General features: G+C 32.4%; 2 protein-coding genes across 5 annotated transcripts; one reads left to right on the top strand and one right to left on the bottom strand.

Annotated features, from left to right (window-relative positions):
• Positions 1-1606: 1606 nt before the first annotated feature.
• Positions 1607-8237, top strand: FACE2 (farnesylated protein-converting enzyme 2). Of its 2 annotated transcripts, XR_002601821.2 has the most exons (9): positions 1607-2030; positions 2784-2843; positions 3005-3217; positions 3873-3984; positions 4539-4610; positions 4688-4750; positions 5740-5817; positions 6490-6798; positions 6900-8237. XR_002601821.2 is itself a non-coding variant. In XM_022289031.2 (8 exons), exons 1-8 carry the CDS (start codon positions 1821-1823, stop codon positions 6621-6623), a joined length of 942 nt encoding a protein of 313 aa, XP_022144723.2. In that variant the 5' UTR covers positions 1607-1820; the 3' UTR covers positions 6624-6894. The 2 variants fall into 2 exon arrangements, 1 of the variants encoding a protein (XP_022144723.2); XM_022289031.2 differs by lacking the exon at positions 6900-8237 and having other exon boundaries at positions 6490-6894.
• Positions 8238-9736: 1499 nt separating this feature from the next.
• ZPR3 (binding protein) lies at positions 9737-11514 on the bottom strand. Of its 3 annotated transcripts, none has more exons than XM_088123716.1 (2): positions 11349-11514; positions 9737-10375 (listed from the first exon to the last, which is right to left on the bottom strand). In XM_088123716.1, the coding sequence occupies exon 2, from the start codon at positions 10291-10293 to the stop codon at positions 10063-10065; it is 231 nt and encodes a 76-aa protein (XP_087979842.1). In that variant the 5' UTR covers positions 10294-10375; positions 11349-11514; the 3' UTR covers positions 9737-10062. The 3 variants fall into 3 exon arrangements, with proteins under 3 accessions (XP_087979842.1, XP_087979843.1, XP_022144704.1); XM_088123717.1 differs by lacking the exon at positions 11349-11514 and adding an exon at positions 11182-11200; XM_022289012.2 differs by lacking the exon at positions 11349-11514 and adding an exon at positions 10473-11161.
• Between the last annotated feature and the right edge of the window lie 7664 nt (positions 11515-19178).

Genomic DNA, 19178 nt, shown 5'->3' on the forward strand with positions numbered 1-19178 from the left:
GTCAATGAGTTATAGGTCGGAAAGAAGGTGTCATGTCACCATAATAATCTATAATGTAAATACATAAAATCTAGAGAGCGCAAAAAAAAGCAACTTAGCCATCTCCATTAGTTAAGTCGACGAATATATTAGATGGTTGTGTAAAAGGTCGAGCCAACCAATAAGGATCTTAACTGCTAGCCGTAGTAAAGTACATTCCGGGAACGTCGAAATAGTTATAACTATTGAGCAAGTAGGATATGGTGGACCAAACCCTATAAATAGGATGACCGCTCCACTTTTCAGGTAACTTAGACTGACTTGATCGTTATAACCTCTTTTTCTCTTTGTGCAGGTTATGAGCCTAGATCAACCTCCTTGATCCGAGCTTGCGAGACGATCAATTTCTATGATCAAATTTAAAGGTTTCACCTTCCTTGCTAGTTGTTATTGTTTGTGTTTTTTTTTAATATAATTCTTTTATCACTAATATTACCAATTATATATATATATATATATATATTTCAAATGTCTTTCATGTTTAATTCTTAATTATTAATTAGTTCTAATCAGGGAAATTCGAACCTCTGAAGATATAGTATCTAACTAGTTCAATAGTACGGTGATAGTTAAATTTTGTTAATTTTATTTTTGCTATATGAATGCTATTCAAATCTTATAATCATTTTATATCAGCTTTTGTTTTTTTAAACAAAATAGTAATAATAAGAACGACAGTAAACAAAATATATTATTGTTTATATTTTATACTTTTAAATATATCAATTTGACAAATTAAATAGATAAACTTTACTCCGTTGGGTAAATCTACAACTTTTTTTTTCTTTCCAAATATAGCATTGTTATATATGAATTTATGTTTCACATTAAAATTGAGTTTCAGTTTAATAATTACAATTAAACTTTAATAAATATCAAATGGTATAAAAGTAACCTATTACCTTAGAAATAACTTATGTTCTTGTAAATATAAACAATATTTACATTTTCACTAGTATTTGAGACATATTTATTTTTTAAAAAAATATTAATTCTAATATATACGATAAAATAAAATAAAAATATAACGTGACAGGTAAAAAATTTGTACCGTAAAAACCATAATTAATTTTGTCAAACTATGGTTTTTCTTCTTCTTATTTATCTATTCATTTATTGGAAAAAGTATTAATCTATATTTTTCTAACGGAAAAAGATACCATTTTTATTAATCAAATCAACCGCCCCATTTCAACGTTTTTCGCTGTTGAGTTTGAAATTCAGAGTCAATGAAAGACAAATATTTTCATTAGAGAATAGTCAAATCGATACAATTTTTTTAAAAAATTTAGGGTCTAATTTTAACATTTTAACCCTTGAAGGTACAATTTTATTACCGTTGAAAGTTTAAATATTTAATTTTTTATTAAAAATTTAGGGACTAACTTTTTCATTTATGAAAGTTTGAGAATTTAATTTTAGCAATGAAAATTTAGAGATATAAAATATTGGAGGGATGGTTTTTGCAATTTGTAATTCTTTTTTATTTTGATGTAATTTAATTACCGTTTTAATTTGCTAATTACAAGTAAAAATAAAGTTTCTTAAAAAAAAAATAAAGTAAACGGTCGTTTGACAGCATGACCTGAAGACCAAAACATTATCAAAGAAACAGGAAACGACGGGAAGGGGACTCACCGACTCGGAAGCAATTCCGATTCAACTCAGCGAGCGCGAGGTGGCGGGTTATCGGCGGCGAGGCGGCGATCGGAACTCCCGATCAGATCCCACTGCGAAGAAAACTTTCCTTAATTCTACGTTTTAGGTCGGAAAATCTGGCGATGGAGGAGGAAGATTGTTCGATCTCTAAAGCAGTGGCAGTAACGTCTTGCACGGCCATGACTTTGTTCTACGTCGCCGTTCTCTATGCCCCTACTTCGATACTTCGTCTACCGCCTCCTCCATCACTTCAAGTTTTCATGATTCGACGGTTCATCTGCGCCTTCGTTTCCACTGTCGTCTCGGTCGTCGTCTGCGCTCTAATCCTTCCTGTAAGCTTCAATTATTTTTTTCGCTCATTAATTCCTGAAATTATAACTACATTTTCTAATCAATCCGTTGAGAAATCATTCCATTATCGAATGAATTTCTCTTTTTCGAATCGGACTGTTTTATATTCCGCTATCTGGTTGGAACAATCTGAAGAGAGAAAAAAACAATTCATAAGGTTATTTTTCATTATTAGGAAACGTTCTGCTGTTGCTCATTTAAGGATGGTCGATCAATATATCGTGGATACACTGTTTTTGTAAGAATTATTTTATCATGAACCGCAAGTAAACTATCCGGAATTTGTTAAAAATTATTTATTTACGGTTTTAATTTGTGGATTAAATAATTAAAAAAATAAAAAATAAAGAAAGAAAAATGAAGTGAATTTTGATTTTAAAAACCTTATACAGTCAGGGGTTATAAAGATTAACTGAATTACGAATTTTTTGGATCCATTTTAACTTATAGAACTGGAATAAAATTACCTTTCTCGGTAAGCAAGTAAACCGACTGATTACTATGAAATTTGAAATGAATCGATCTAATTGGTAAATTTGAGATTATTACTCTTCAATTACCATGCCAAGGAAGATACTATGTAGACATGAGTTCTTGTTCCATCCTAGAATTTTGTAATTCAGTCAAGCTTTATTACTCTGATTATGAGTGCTTAGTTCATAATTTACATATTTGCTTGTGCTAGCTTTCCATCAGAGTGCTGACCTTTTCCATCTCATTTTCTTCCATGTTAGATAAGGAAAATGGAGTTTTCTCTTTTATTAGGAGCTTATGGCATCCGAGCAGATCATATTGTAAGTATCGATATTTCTCCTCCATTAAATAATGCATCATGGTACTAGCTAAGGGTTCCTTTAACATTTTATTCAATTTTATAATCTTGTAGTCTGCAGATTGGAAAGGTGAAATGAATCATAAACTTGCATCCTGAATTGCAATTTTATCTATGAAACAGTGGCAAGTTGTGGTCTTTCCTCTTTCACTGACTTCTTTAATGTACGCTGGGTCAATGATCTTAAAGTCTTTGTTATTGGTGGATTCATGGAGAGAATATATGAATCATGGAGAAGGCTCCCTTGTGGACTGTGCCAGCTTTTTTTGGAGAAATTTTCTTGATTGGGGGCTATCAACTGTCTCAAATGTTTTGGCTTGGCGTAATTATGTCGTGGTGAGTACATTTACAGCCTCTCCATTCCATTTTGAGTTCCCAGTTGTTTCCTGTCCCTTAAGAACTAAAAATTGTTAATTCTTAGCATATTGCTGACTCCATTTGTGATGTTTGGCTGCATGCGAGTATACACCTTTCAAATTATGGGTAACTTTCATCTTGCACCATTGGTTTTTCCTCCCCTAGGCATTACTTATTTGACAGATCCTCTATGACTATGAGTACGGTCTCTTGATGGATTTATTGATTAATAATTATTACATGCAGTTGGGTGCAAAGAAAAAAGTGTGACCTGGTTTTGCCCTAAAATTTGCTTGCATACTTAATATAACCTAACTAGATAAGTAGTAACTGGATTGATGTGGTTACCTGGACCTTTGTATTCAATCACTGAAGGCTCTCAATTTGGTTGGGAAGGCCTTGATCGACATCTAGAGATCTGGATGGTACTCAGAAGTTAAACATGCCATGACTTTGAGTTTGTGAGTTGTTCTTTCTATAATATTTGAATTTATGTCTTGTTTTCCTCGATGATAAGAGTATAGGTCTTAGATGGTTATAAACATTTTCTAAGCTCTGTTAATGAACCCTTTTTACTTGGATTTGTTGGTTGACATTTGAAAGATTTAATTTGGCATCACACATTCTTGGACAGGCTCCACTAACCGAGGAGCTGGTGTTTAGAGCATGCATGATACCGGTTCTTCTCTCTGGGGGGTTTAAGCCGACCACTGTGATATTTCTCTGCCCCATTCTTTTCAGTCTGGGTAAGTTGGATGCTTCATTGTTCTGGCAGATGAAAACTGCCATACGAAAGAGTTCGGTTTATGTACCCTTATTTATTCAATATGTGGCATGGCCATATGCTTCTCTGTGCTTTAAGCTTTTCCTGTTCCTTTCTGCTGTTAAATCACTGACAGGTTCAAAAGTTAAACTGATAGTGTACGGTAAATTTAACACTCTCAACTATATTTTTAGCATGCTCCTTCACACATGGACTCAGATAATAGCATAAAGCTCAACACATGAGCTATTCATATGAAATAGGGATAAATAACATTGCAAGGGTTTGAACTTGCTCTTCTACCATATTGAGTGACCACTAAACCTGAGCTGGTAGACTGGATGAATTTAATCTTTTCCAATATATATTCTCATCACGTGTTACTTACACTTGGTCTTAGTTTATTAATTCAAATTACGATGGGACTAATAGACTTGGAACATTTCATGGACAACCAATCTAATTGCATTCATTGTGCAAATTTACTCAAACTTGATGAAAAACGAGTCTTATTCCTGTTTCGTTATCTCATTGCAGCACATTTAAACCACTTCATGGAGTATTATAGCAAGCAGAACAACAACTTAGTCAGAGCAATTACGGTTGTAGGTACATAACTTCCTGAAAGACGCCATTTATACATATATAATGTTTATGAAGGATTTACGTGTGGTTTTTTTTCACAGGTCTTCAGCTTGGCTATACTGTGGTATTTGGATCATATGCAACTTTTCTCTTTGTGCGATCTGGTATTTTAGGGAAAACATTGTTTGTTAATTCTATTTCTTTTAACCGTTAATACTTTTTCGTATCTTGTTCTAAAAAAAACGTTAATACTTTTGGCTCTTTAGTTTTATAGTCCCTATTCCTCTATAATCAATCATCTGGTAAAATAAGACTTAGATATTAACTGGTCAACAGCTTCAAGCTGGAAAATAGAGTATAACAAGTGGCAAAATCTTTAAACGTGCTTCTCTTATAGAGGCTGAAACCATCTTGCATATGAAGTATTTTTTCACCAAATAATCTACTATTTAGTTTTAGTCTAGGGCAAATCTACTTGTCCATTAATGCATTTCCTGTTACAAGCAAACTGATGATAGCTGATGTTCTTACAAAACCGGCTAGATTATGAATATTAAGGTCATATAAAAAATTTAGAGATGCTAATTGAAGGGTGAATATTGTTGTTGACTTTAAAAACAATAGAAGAGTGATTATTCTCATGACATCTAAGATTGTAATTATTCTTTGTAACCCTAATAAAAGGGGGACTATGGAACCAATATTGTATGGTGCCTTCCTTTAGAGCTCTTGCTCCAAGAGTTTTGTTATAAATATCCTTCTTTGATTTGCAGTTCCTTTGAAGTAGCTTTTATATATTTTATTACCTTGAATGAAATACTTGGTCCTTACTTTTCTAGTTTCGGGAAAAAAAAATAAAGAAGACACGTAAGGTAGTTTTGTTGGACTTCATTCACACACCTAGCCATTAATTTTTAAGCATTTGGAGCCAATAACAACTGAGGGTGGGTTTGATGGAAGAAGTCCACTTCCGGAGAGTAGCTTTGGTGATGTTTGTGGTAGTTTTCTTTTTCTTTATAGTGCAATTAGCTGACCAGTTGGTGTTGTTGAAATCTTGCTCTTGTACTCAGTCCCCGGCAATTGGTTATGGCATTTTTTTGGGGTCTCTGGTATGATGACATCCCACTAATGCAGGTTGGAATATTACTTGCAGGCCATCTTCTTGCTCCATTAGTTGCCCATGTTTTCTGCAACTTTATGGGATTACCTGTGCTTTTTTCACGAAGAAGAGGTATGTTTTATATTTTTTTGACCTGAATTCATCAATGACGCCTAAAAAAAGAATCAAACCCTCTTCGTCCCTTTGCACAGGAGAAATATGTCTGAAGTTTCTTGTCCTTGTGATGATATCCTATAGTTACGCTCTATTCTGTTTGTGACCTTGCTTTATAAATAGGTTTTCTGTGTTCATTGTCTTCCATGGAAATAAGTGGTTGATATGGGAATTAATGACTGCTAAGAAGAATGTTAACTTGTTAAGACAAGGACAAATCATTCAGTTCAGTACACAGACCCTTCTCATCTAGGATCGAACTTGAGTCTGCTTAGGAAGTTGAATTGTTATAAGATAGGTTACTAATTAACTTTTAGCCCGGTTGGTAGGCACACGCTTGTGAGCCTTATAAAGCTGTTTCTAGTCCATGTTTCAAATCTCATAAGTGGCAGATCAGTATAAGATAGGTTACTAGCTACTTTAAAATTGTTGGCTATACCAAATTCCAAATGCTGCAATTCACCTTGTTTAATCCAAGAAGCTGACTCAACCATTTATGCGAAGTTTCTGCTTTCGATACTATTTTCATTATTTGCATAAAAGTTGTAGACCTCGTTGGCATTCCATTCATCTGACTGAGACTGTAGTTTCATTTTTGTCTATGAATTAATCTCTATCTAAACATCTCAGGGGTGGTGTGCCTGGCATTTGTGGTTGGAATGGTGGGGTTCCTTTGGCTTCTTTTTCCCATGACAAGTCCTAATTTGTTTAATGAGAGGACAAATAACTGCAGATGTTGGCATGGATATTGTACTTGGAACTAGACTGAAAAATCTCCAGAGGAAGAAATAATCTTGTTGAAGATTAGAGGGAAGTTGGGAAGAAGAGAGAGAAAGAAAGAGAGAGAGAGGGAGAGAAGAAGAAGAAGAAGGAGAAGAAGATATGTTCCTGCATTTACATCATGCTGTATTTGAGCAATATGCCAAGGCTGTTTATTTGGTATGCAAAACCTGTGAATATATCTTCTCTTGCCTTGTGAATTAGAAAATACCAAAGATTTCAATGATTAAAAGACATTATTGATTATTGTTTGAATGAAGGTGTTAGGCAGCGAAGCGAAGGATGTTGTTTTGGACCAAAGCAAGAAAAAAGGTTTGCGTACTGAACCAGTTTCCATTCAGCTTCTGAAACCCTTCCACTCTTGTAGATATTGTAATGATGGCCCCAAATCCGTAGGGTACCCTGCAAATTGAGGATCTACCCCCAACCCCCATTAAATTATATACATCTTGTTTGAGTTGAACCCTCCACCTTAAAGTAGCAAAAATTTCTGTTATCCTGCCAAGAGTACTCATCTCCCTTCCTTTTTGACTGAAATTTCATGGAAATAGTGAAGGATAGAAGAAAATACTTATCATGCTTAGAAAGATGAGATATATCATCTTATTACTTAGATCTCCATAGAAAGGCTTGGAAGTTAGGAAGATTTTTTCTTTTATTTTTTATTTCTTTTTTTTTAAATCATGGATTATAAATAGTAATCGTATAGATGGGCCCCCTAAGGAGCAGACTCAATTGGCAATCTTGGTCATGCTGGTTTAAAGGTCTAAGTTCAAATCTTTTGGTGAGCTTAATACTAAAAATCTTTGATGTCTCCTGGGTTCAGACCTTGGGACGGATGCAGGTGCCCTTGGGTATAGGAGAGCAAAACTCCGACTACAATTAATCATATATATTGAAACTCACCATTTATACAATATGCTAGTCTCCGCAGACCAGACCAAACCAAACCAAACATAGTTAGACAAATGTATTCCTTTGTATAATCCAAACCCTTCTGGCATTCTTGTTCCGTGAAAGAATCGGAGTTAGGTTGAATTTATTTTACAGACACAGGATTACAGAAAGGTTAGAGTTGTTTGAATACTGAAATGGGGTTAAGGCAGAGATCTTGAGCAGGGTCAGAAAATCAAGGAAACATACAAGAGAGGGAGAAGGAAAATCTGAGGAAAATGATGAGAAAGATGGTAAAAATGGACCAATTTGCTTGTTTTCCATGAAGAAAAATTCAAATGGGTCATCATTTCTTCTGCCTTTCTTCTCAAAACTAATCCTCAATGAGCCTACAGCCTCAGCCCTAGCCTGTGGAGTTCTGGATTGGACATCTTCAATCTTCAATCTTCTGCTTCTTCTTCTTCTTTATTATTTGTTTAATTAATGGTCAACCTGGCAAATACAGGCTACGTCATGTCCATGGGTTTCATATTTTATTGGCCCTTTTAACATTTTTTTTAATTGTTTTTATTTTCAAAATTTAATGAACTCTTTCATTGACTTTTTTTTTTTTGGGTGATGACGTTTACCTACTGATTAGATCCTCCCATCACTTTCTTCTCAGATGGAATCCGAATGAAAAGCCCCCTTTCTTTTCTTTCAAATATTTTCCATTTTCTTTATCCAATATTATTTATTTATTATTTATCTTCTTTATTACTTTATTATTGGTTCGATTGTGTTGCAGTTGAACCAGGGAGAATAATGTATGTTTTTAATTCTTGAGATTTGAGCAAAATTTGAGTTCTTAAAAGAGTGGGCAAATTTATATTTGATACTTAAGTTCGTTTATTCTAAATTATGAGTATTAATTTCACCGATTATACGAACCAGTTTCATGAACCAGATTTTATATAGTCTTTGTACATGTATAATTAATATGTATAGATATTTTTTAAAGTAAGCTTTATCATGTCCCAGTCACATTTTGGTTAGTATCACTATGAAATTAATAATTCTCAATTATTTCTCCAACTAGAGGAATTGAAGTGTCACTCTGTAAAGTCTAATGATCAAAGTGAAAGGTTTTTTTTTTTTTTTTTAATCTGAAAAAAGTTTAATCACATGAAAGGTCTTTAGTTGATTTTAAACAATAAATTAACAAATTATCATTGGGTGAAAGTGTTGTAAAACAACACTCTAAAAGTTCAAGTAAATAATTGAAAACCAACTGTAAAGGCTTTAGACTATAAATTTTCATGAAATTAATAATGGTCCAATAGGTCCTTTTAATTTTGTGTTCAATTTTGTGTTTAATAGACTCCAAAGTTATTCAATATTTTTTAAAATTCACTAATTTATTATATATAAGATTAAATTGTATGAAAGGATAGATCTATTGGCGTTTTTAAATTTAGGAAGTGATGATATAAAATTAAAAATTCGAAAACTTATTAGATATAAAATTAAAAATTCATGACATTTTAGATTCTTCTTAAAATTTAACAAGTTCAAAAACTTATTAAACGCCATATTAAAATCTCAGATCAATTATTTCTAGATTATTTTAACTTCTACCAATTCTTTTAACATTTCTTTTCATGCAAGAAAACCACATGTCAAAAAATAAAACCAAAAATCTTTTTTTATTTATTTTTAAAAACCCCCCATGAAATTGCTACGTGAAAACAGAACTTACGAAGATATGAAGATGCATGTAATCAAACTTTTCAAAGACACCCACATGGTTTTGTCTTCAGCAGCCAAAATTCATTATTTTTTCCAACCTTTATATGATCTCATAGCCTTTATTACACAATTAAATAATTATAAAATCAAATCAGAGAAAGAAAGAGAGGTGCTCTGTTCATCTTTTGGGTATCTTGGCTTTGAAACTTCAACAACAAAATTACAAGCAAACATGATAATGAAGCCACTCAAAATTGGATGCTCCTACCAATTTTATTCATTGCAAAGATTCATTTTTTATTACTTGTTCATAATTTATAACTAAATGGATAGAAATAAAACAGAATTCTGAACAAAACCCACTAATTAGATTTTCAAATCCTGTCACAATTTAGCGAGAGAGAGAGAGAGATGTCACAATTGAGAGAGAGAGAGAGAGAGAGAGAGAGAGAGAGAGAGAGAGAGAGAGAGATGGTAATCTGAAATTGGTTTTCCATTAGATAGCCTGATACATCATTCTGAAGTACAGAAAATCCATATCCTAACCCCCCAAAAAAGGAAGAAAATATGAGAAAAGAAACTGATATATAGAGAGAGAAGATGCTAAAGCTAGAGAGAGAGAGACTGTCCTATATAACTGAAAACCCAAACTACTTGCTAGTGTTGGCTATGGTAATTCACAAAAAATAAACCCAAAAAAAAAATCAAAAGAACCAAAAAAGGGATCAACTTTAGTGGGGTCATGATACACCACCATCATCATCATCATCTTCATCATCATGTTGGAGTGGAATTATATGATCAATTGGTGGAATTTGAAGGGTTTGTAACAGAGGCAGAGGAGAGATTAAGATCAGGGATAGATTTGGAAGAAGCATTGCCTTTTGAGCTCCCTTTTGACAATTTCTGCTTCAGTTCTGAAAGAAGTGCTTGATTCTCTTGGTTCAATATCTGAGCCTTCTTCCTCAGCCTCTCATTTTCCTTCATTATGTAACAGTTCTGTAAGTACAGATCTGAGTTTAGCCTCTCCATTTCCCCTTCCTCTGTTTTTGACGATCAATTTTGATTTTGATATCTATATATGTCAAAAGACCAATCACCCCTTCTTCTTCTCCTGAAAAGAAGAAAAAACACCCATTATGAGAAAATCATATAAAAAAAAAACAGAGGAGATGAAGATGAAGAAGAAAAAAGGGAAATTAGGAGCAAACAAGAAGGAAATGAGGTGGGGAAACAGAAGGGTGAGATGGGTATTGGATTTGGATTTGGGAGAGAGATTTTATAGAAAATCAAATTGAGAAATCAAACAGTGATGGAGAAGGAGCTTTAGCCATAAGTAATAATGAGAGTTGAAACAGAGGAAAAAGGCAAAAACAGCTTTGAAACAGTGGTGGGTTTGTTTTTATATTGTGAAAATAAAAATGAAAATGAAAACTTGGGGAATTTTAAACAAAGGAATTGAGTGGAAAATGAGAAAATGGAAGAGAAAAGGCCAAAGGAGAGGAGACATGGGAGAAGAATAAGGATATGGTTGTCAAAATCTGCACTCATTGTGAGAGAAAGAGAGAGAGAAATGGGCTTCTTCTCTTCATATTCTTCTTTCGGTTGCCCATTCAGGAAAGAAAAGGATAAAATTAAAGTTAAGAAGCTTCATAATTTTCTAAACCCTTTTTTTTCTCTCCTCAATCTCCAATGAACAAAAACAGAAAACACCCACAAAAAGAAAAACACTAAAATTTTGAGAAATCCGAGGAGAGAGAGACACACACACACAACACAATCACAAAATCAGAACCATAGATGATAAGAAGAAAAACCCACAATTCCATTCTTTCAAAAACGCATTAAAAAAAGAAGAAAAAAACAGAGGAAGTAGAAGTAGAAGTAGAAGAAGAAGAAGAAGAAGAGTGGACAAAGTACCCCACACCACAAGGCAATGTCTACCTTTCTTGGTGAAAGGGAAGCAACAAGAACCTGAAGAAGAAAACAAAACGAAATCTAGAGAGAGAGAGAGGGGGGGATTTTTTTGGGTTTTTTTAATATTTTTTTTTTTTTGGGGTTTGCTTTATCTTTTCAAAAAAGATCACCTTTTTCGCCAACACAGCCCCTCCTCAACAAACACAAAAAAAACAATCTGGATTTTGCCACAACAGAAGCCAAGCCAGTAGTGGAAGAAAGAAGGAGAAGGAGAAGGAGAAGGAGAAGAAGAATCCGAAAGACAAAAAAGATAAGAAGGAAAAAAGAAAGAATAGAAGAAGCGAGGGACAATTGGAACAAAGAGGCTGTTAATTTATAGACCCATAGGTCTAGAGAGAGAAATTTAAAATTTAAAATTAATAAAAAAAGATTTTTAATTTTAAAAGGAAAAAAAAAAACATGAGACATGAGACATGAGACATGCCCCTCTCTTTCTGACACAACAATCATGGGAGTGTAAGCACGGAAGGCGGCCGGTTAGGATTAGGAAGCCCAACAGATTTTTCTTTTCTTTTTTATTATTCATTATATTTTTTTTAGAGTTGGATGATTTATTATCATTAATAATTATTTGGGGGTTTGGGTTTTTTTAATGATGAGGATGATGGAGGGTATGGCGTCATGGAAATAAGGAGTGAGGAGAAAAATTTTGTGATACTATTGATTTTTTTTTCTACTTATTTACTAGACGTAAAATCCCAGTGTAAACTAAGGAAACATGAATATATGATGTTGGAGTAGATTTTTTTCTTCGTTCACTATATGTCATAGCAGCATCGAACAAGATCGTATTGAAAATAATGCAGGGTTTATAAAAAAAATTACGGAAAAAACTATCTCCCCTGAATTCCTGTATGTTAGTTCACTTGTCTGTATGTTACTGGACCATGCAGAATGAGCTTTCTCTTGAATCTTCAAAAGGGAAGTTTTATTCAAAAATTATTTATACAAACGAAATCATAGTATGAACAAAGGGAATATAGTGGTGGTCGGGGACAGGGAGGGGAGGGTATTTTGGGAAGAAAATGCAACATTATGGGGTTAAGAGGGGGACAATTATGGGAGTTAGGGGTAGGGGAGGGGATGTAAAATGATGGTGGGCCAAGGCCGTCCCAAGATTCGCAATGATGGTTTGGATTGGCTTCTAAAATCATCATCACTACCATTTCTCAACACACCCACTCACACACACCCTTCTCTCTTCTCTTCTCACCCCCCCCCCCCCCCCCCTCATAATCAATTATACTCTTTTGTTTCTTATAAATTTACTAAATTTTCCTCTTTTTCTTTTTTTTTTCTTTTTTTGATTTCCCTTTCACATTTCTAATCTCTTTGTGTGGGTAAGGGTAACTATTGGTAATAATAATCACTCCTCTCTCTTTTACCCTCTTTTTTGGGGTGGGTTTTATTAGCACTTCTTTTTGCACATACAACTTTTCATACCCACTTGTTTATTTTTGGGAATTTTTATTATACCTTACTTGTGATGTTGTATTTGCCCTTTCTTGAGCTCAACCCCTCAATTTTTTCACCCCACACCCACCAAAAATATATAGGGGTTAGGCCAAAATGCATGTTTCAATGTTGTTGTTGTTGAAAAAAGGACTCTTTTTTTGCCTTCTTGTTTGGTGGGTATTTGTAAAATTTAATGGGGTATTTGAGGAGGGTGGAAATTATCTCGATTTTGGTGTATACAAATCGAAATAGGACCGATTTGTTTGTTTTTTTTTTTATAATTATGGGTTTTCATAAGTTAGCCCACTAATGCAAATCGACTAATTAATCTAATGAAATAATCATCTTCACATTTACGTCAACTAATCTAACGATCACGGCACAACTATCTGACCTTGTAATACATTTGGGACCATCTTCTAACTCTTGGAATTGGAAATGAATCCTATTGATGATGGTATTTTGTTTTACATTATTATAAACCATAATTATAAGGAAAGCGAGGATCATCAATGAAAGCATTTTGAAAGAAGAAGAAGAATTTGAGTTTTTTTTTGGGGGGGTATAATTGGAAGAAAGAAATTGAGGGGTAGGGGCCAGCCAGCCTCAAGCCCTCTCATGGGTTATGAGTAGCTTAGCGTGAAACATCATGGGGTTTCACAGGGATGCTATAGAGGGGCATTTTCGTCATTTCTGCCCCCTCGTGGAGCTCGTTCATCCCTCTAAATATTTGCATCAAGGCAATCATGGATGCTCAAAACAATGGGGTTGGTCTTCATGAAGTTACCTAATTGCCCCTCTTTTGAGTTACCCTGTTTGGCTTTTGAAGTGTTCTATTCCCTCCTCCCTTTTACTCATTTTAATGATGGATGGTTATTGAGTAGTAAGGTGGAAAGTACAAAAGGTTGTTGATTCAATTCTAGAGGATAGTTTGCATGGTTGTATAGTATCGATTCGGTTTTGTTCGATTTTTTTTCCTTTTCTAAAGTAGTTTTCTTTTCTTTAAGATTCTACATCGAAAACCTTGATGTAAGTAGGGGTGAACAAAAAATTTTGAAAGAACTGATCTGATCGATTGAACCAACGTTGGTTGGCTGGTCTGATGATGGTTCGATCAAAGTCGATTTTGTAAAATTCAGAACTCGCTCGTCGGTTGGCTAGTTTGGTTGAAAATGTAATTTTCGACCAATCAGATTGGCCTTGATGAATTTATTTTTTATAATTGCGTGTCTAGAGGAACCACAACCAATCCATTCTGAATTTCGTGGTTAAACTCTACTACAGTAACGACTCTGTAGGGGAGGTCCTACAGAAAGATAGCTCAATGTCAGGATGATAAAAGGTTTAACACCTCTGATTCTCGTTCAATATTCAATATGAAAAAAATGAAAAATGAAAAAGTAGTTTTGTTCAAAGTGCTTGTTTAGTGGGCTTTTGTCATTCTCATTTTAATATGTTGAGTTGCAAGATGTTGTAATAAATATTGATATAGTTGTAAGACCCTCCTTCTCCTCCTGAAGCTTGGGAATCCGTGTTGAGTACATGGAAGAGTCAAATTGAGAAATTGAGAGTACCACGAGAGGTCAGAAGTAGCGAATCAAAAGGAGCAAGTTTGTTGCGTAGGTTTAGGCTTCGTAAATGGGGCTCATGGCTTTTGAAGTTAAAATCATCCTTAAAGTACACACCCACACCCCTTGCAGCATCTACGCCTCGAGCCTCAATATCATTTTTAGTTTTTATTTTCAAGAAAATTTTTCCTCTCGCTCTCATCTTTCACGTTTCTCCCCATTTTCTTTCCTTCCCTCTTTCTATCTTTTATGTCATTCTCTTTAATCCTCTATGTCTTTTTCTTATTTCTCGCTTCATCTCTCTTCCCGATACCTTCTCCCACCTCCCCTTTTCATCTCCTTTTCTTCCTTCTCTGATTCTCTATTCTCCCTTCGCTGCTACAAAATTGGTCTTCTATGACACTTATTGAATAGTAAAATAGATTGAAAAAAATGTCACAAATTGTGGGGGTGAAATTCTGACAGAAAAAACGTTACTTTAAATATCTTCTCTTCTACGATTCCTTCGTCTCATCTCTTCCTCTTCATTATAGTCGGTCGTTAGAACCTCGAGTATAAAATTAAAGATATCAAAGAAGAATATTGTTCGTAATTTTGGACAAATGATTGATAAGTCAAAAAGATAAACTTTGCAATTGTATAAATGAGTATAAATGGATTGTTATCATGGAATTCAATTAATTTAAAAGGTGATCTTTTTTTTATCAAAATATTTGTTCAAAATTGTAATTTGCACAATTAAAATCCTCGAGTCATTTAAGTTAATTAAAAGGTATGAGAGAAATTGTTGTATAATATATCTTTATTTTTACCCCTCAAATTGAAAAATAGTCAAAACTTTGAGATATCTCAAATATAGCCAACCCAATAATCTTTAAGACCTACATTCTTTATGCATTTTACTAATTTTTCCCCTCATATTTTTTACACTAAAATAGATTCTTATTTAAATTACTCCCATTTGTTCACCCTTCCATTAATATTTGTACATTCTCATTAAATCATATACCTTGAGAGTATGCTACCACTAAGGATCAAAATGATTTAATTTCTTAGAATGGTGGGGCAACATCTTCTCGCCATAAATGACGAAGATCAAAGAAGGATGTCATATTGATTTCGACTATAACTATACTAGTGCATGTAGGGACAAATCTATGTTGACCTCAGACCGTCTCGACTTTAAAATATAATTAATTATCGAGTATATGTAGGGACCCGAATCTATGTTGGGGTGGGGATTCAACCCCTCAACCCTAAAAAATGTTAGTTTTTTTAGTAAATTATTTTTAAAACAATTAATTACCTAACAAATCTGTTTCTTCCAACTTAATTTGTTAAGTATAAGTGGTATCTAATAGAATATTTAAATTTAAAAATGTATAACTTTCAATTTTATCTAATTAATTTCTAACTTATTAGATTATTTTTAAAAATAATAATTTATTGAACACAAATGTAAAAATTTAGGGGCTTTTTAGATTTAAAAAAATAAATTGAAAGTTTAGGGATATATTAAAACGTTGTGACTTATAAAATTTGTAATTTAACTTATTTAACGTCAAAATATATGAATTTCAATACATATCAATATTCTTAAAATGTTACGTTTATAAGTCTCCAACATCAAGTTCTAGATCCACCACTAAATGTTATATTATGATCGATTATATTGTAAAATATATTATTTATTATATTAATAGATATTTTTCCTTCTCTCCTCTAGAGTAAATAGTAAATTATGTATGTATCATATAGTTAATATTTATTGTGTCTAGTTTTAATTTTTCTTTTTTGGTAAATATACATTGTATATGTAAACTGAATAATATCAGTTTACAATGTAACTGGTTACAAACAATTACAGATCTTGAAAATTTGATGGACACCAAAATTTGATAAATATAGTCGAGGCACGCTTCAATAACACTGACATGAAGATAATTATTCGCTTTGCAAAAATTGCTAACAGACTATAACGATCGTCTCCACAAGATACAATGACTAACTCCGGTAGAACGGCAACCTCGAACTACTTGGATCTGGTAGAACTCTTAGATACTTGCTCTTAACACAAATAAGAACAACACCACAAAATAAGAAAGAATTCTGGTGAAAGGAGGAGGAAGAACTCAAAAGAGAAATGTTTGGATTTCTAAAGTGAACTAAGCAAAAGCTATTTATGTACAAACATGAAACTCCTCACACATGAATTAAGTTCAATTTTAAGAAAAAATGAAGAAAAAACTCCTCATTTAGAAGATAACTTCAACTTTTAACAATATGTAACTTTAACCATTTTGAAGACACGAAGAATGAAACAACACGACATATGAAACAAATTAACAATTTGTTACAAAATAACATTCAAATTCTTAATACACGAATTTAATTTCTGGATGTTAGATTATTATACTCAATGATTTTTTCACTTTCTTTCGAACATTAAAAAAAAAATCCAACGATTTTAATATAACGAATATTATTATTCGTGTAATAACATACATTATTGACATGATAATTATTTAAGTGAAGTAGGGATTTCAACCCCTTAGATTGGGTCAGATCTACCATAGACTTACCATAAATTTGAAACAATTTTTATTATATACTAAATTCTAGAAATATTTCCTATAAAAGAAAAAAAAATCTAGAAACATGTAAATAATTTCATATTGGTTGATTAGAGTAGACACTCAATTAACTTTTACATATATATTTGTTGTGTCTTTTATCTTTTTTTTTAATTTATATATTATCATTACATATAGGTCGTGTTTTTTTTGATAGATTATTATATCAATATTCTTTTTGATTCTCTATAAATTATATAACATTCGAGATATGATTATTCTTCTTTTATATAATTTTTAATTTGAATTTTGTAGAGTCTTAACAAGTCGATAGTTTTGAGATTAGTTGTCTAAGGTATATTTAAATTCGAAATTGACCCTTAAACAAACTAATTTTTAACCAAAAAATAGTTAGAAGTAGACTCTAAATTATTATAATCATAGTTGAGAAAAATATATGATTTTTATGACTTCATTTTTATGGTAAAAAAAAATTAAAGAAAAAAATAAATAATCAACAAATTATTTTTAAATAGAAACCTCCAATTTTAAAAGAGGATCCTCTTCCCTCCTAAATGGCAAAATCAGTAATTAGTTGTAAAAATGTGGCTAAAATTGTCAATAAGCCCAAAAAAGAATTTTACATTTATTTAGAGACTTGACTTAGAAGATGACAAGTTTGAAAATCAGAATCCTATATTTTGTCAGCCATTTTTATATTTTATAATCATTGGATTTTCTGTTTATGAGAGGGATGGAGAGAGAGAAGCATGCATTAAATATTAATAACAAAAAATAAATATTTTTTTGTAAGTCCACTTTTCCAACTTTTTTTAATATTTAAAATGGATGGTTTTATTTGAAATAAAATAAATCAAACATTAGGCAAATGCCCTGCTCCCTCCAAAAAAAAATTAATAATAATAATAATAATAATAAATTTCTATGTTTATTTCCCTTATAAATTGATTGTTAATAATTGTTTTGAAATTTTTTTAGAAATATTTTTCTTTTATTTTTTGTAATAAAATTAAAAAATATATGTTTTAATCACTATTTCCAAAGGTTTTTTTTATTTATCCTCTAATTTTGGTTTATAAATTCTAGTTTAAAATTATAAAGAGAAAGAAAGGCAAGGCTTTGAGAAGAAAGACAATGATAAAAATAAATAGAAACCTAATTTTTTGGTTTATAAATTCTAGTTTAAAATTATAAAGAGAAAGAAAGGCAAGGCTTTGAGAAGAAAGACAATGATAAAAATAAATAGAAACCTAATTTTTATGATACGAGCTTATTGTTAACCATTTTTAACTACGAAATGCGAATTGATTTCTATATTTTATTGTTATCGTTCTTAATTTGTATTGATCTTCTCTATTATATATAACATAATAAGAAACAAAATCAATCCACAATCAAACAAACTAGCCAAAAAAATCGAATGACACTAACCCTCTAGAATAAAGCGTTAATCTCAATAAAAACCTCAAAAAAGTTTTTTTCAAATAGAAATGTTGATAAACATCGATGATAAAAATACCAATAGCAAATAACATTTTAAAAAACAATCTTATGGTTTATATTTATGTCTGTTTATATTTCATCATTATTTTAAATAAATATCCATTAAACATTTACATCAAATGGTAAACTCTCCTATATATAGAAATATTGACATGATGGGAAAGCAAAGCAATAATTTTTTTTCCCTTGGAAATTGCTGAAAAAATTTCTCATTTTTGGAGGTCAAAGTTGGGTGTTTTAAAAAGAAAATTAAAAGCCATCCCTTTAAAATCCAATGTTCATCAAAGGCTATGATAGGGGCTGCAAACAAGAGGGTCTGCAAAAGAAGTAAATTTGGAGGCTAAAATAGCCTCAATGAATCTAAAGCCTTATAAATTGGGTCTGCCAACAAACCAATCATGACATGCCCTTAAAATAAAGGGTCTCTTCCCCTCCACAACTCTCATTTTGGCACCAAATTTTAATTTAGGTTAACGAGATACGATAACTTCGATACGCGTTGGATGTCTTTCAACACCCTCTTGGATTAGGATGTTTTGATCGAATCAAAAAGTTTAATATTGACAAACATTTGAACTCGGGACCTTCTGATTCCATCTACTAAATGCAACATCCTTAAAGATAACGTGTGTATATAAAGGTTTAGCGTGGAATGAGCTATCGACTCCAATCTCGAGGAAAAAAAAGGTCAATATCAAATCTGATATGGGTTTATGCTTATCATATCGACACACAACCGACACGAAGCAAGGATTATGAATGAATCGATTGACACGAGATTAGTGGGGTAATATTTTGAACGTGTAGGAAGGGGAAAATT

This window comes from Momordica charantia (genome assembly GCF_013281855.1).
Source record: "Momordica charantia cultivar OHB3-1 chromosome 5 unlocalized genomic scaffold, Mcharantia_2.0 BLBB01000005.1, whole genome shotgun sequence".
NCBI classification, from domain to species: Eukaryota; Viridiplantae; Streptophyta; class Magnoliopsida; order Cucurbitales; family Cucurbitaceae; genus Momordica; species Momordica charantia.

Bases quoted from the DNA above. Each gene is read 5' to 3' on its own strand.
- FACE2 (XM_022289031.2), top strand. From the start codon at position 1,821: ATGGAGGAGGAAGATTGTTCGATCTCTAAAGCAGTGGCAGTAACGTCT. The intron at 2,031-2,783 runs GTAAGCTTCAAT...CTTCCATGTTAG, and splicing joins TCTGCGCTCTAATCCTTCCT to ATAAGGAAAATGGAGTTTTC. The intron at 3,218-3,872 runs GTGAGTACATTT...ATTCTTGGACAG, and splicing joins CTTGGCGTAATTATGTCGTG to GCTCCACTAACCGAGGAGCT.
- ZPR3 (XM_088123716.1), bottom strand. From the start codon at position 10,293: ATGGAGAGGCTAAACTCAGATCTGTACTTACAGAACTGTTACATAATG.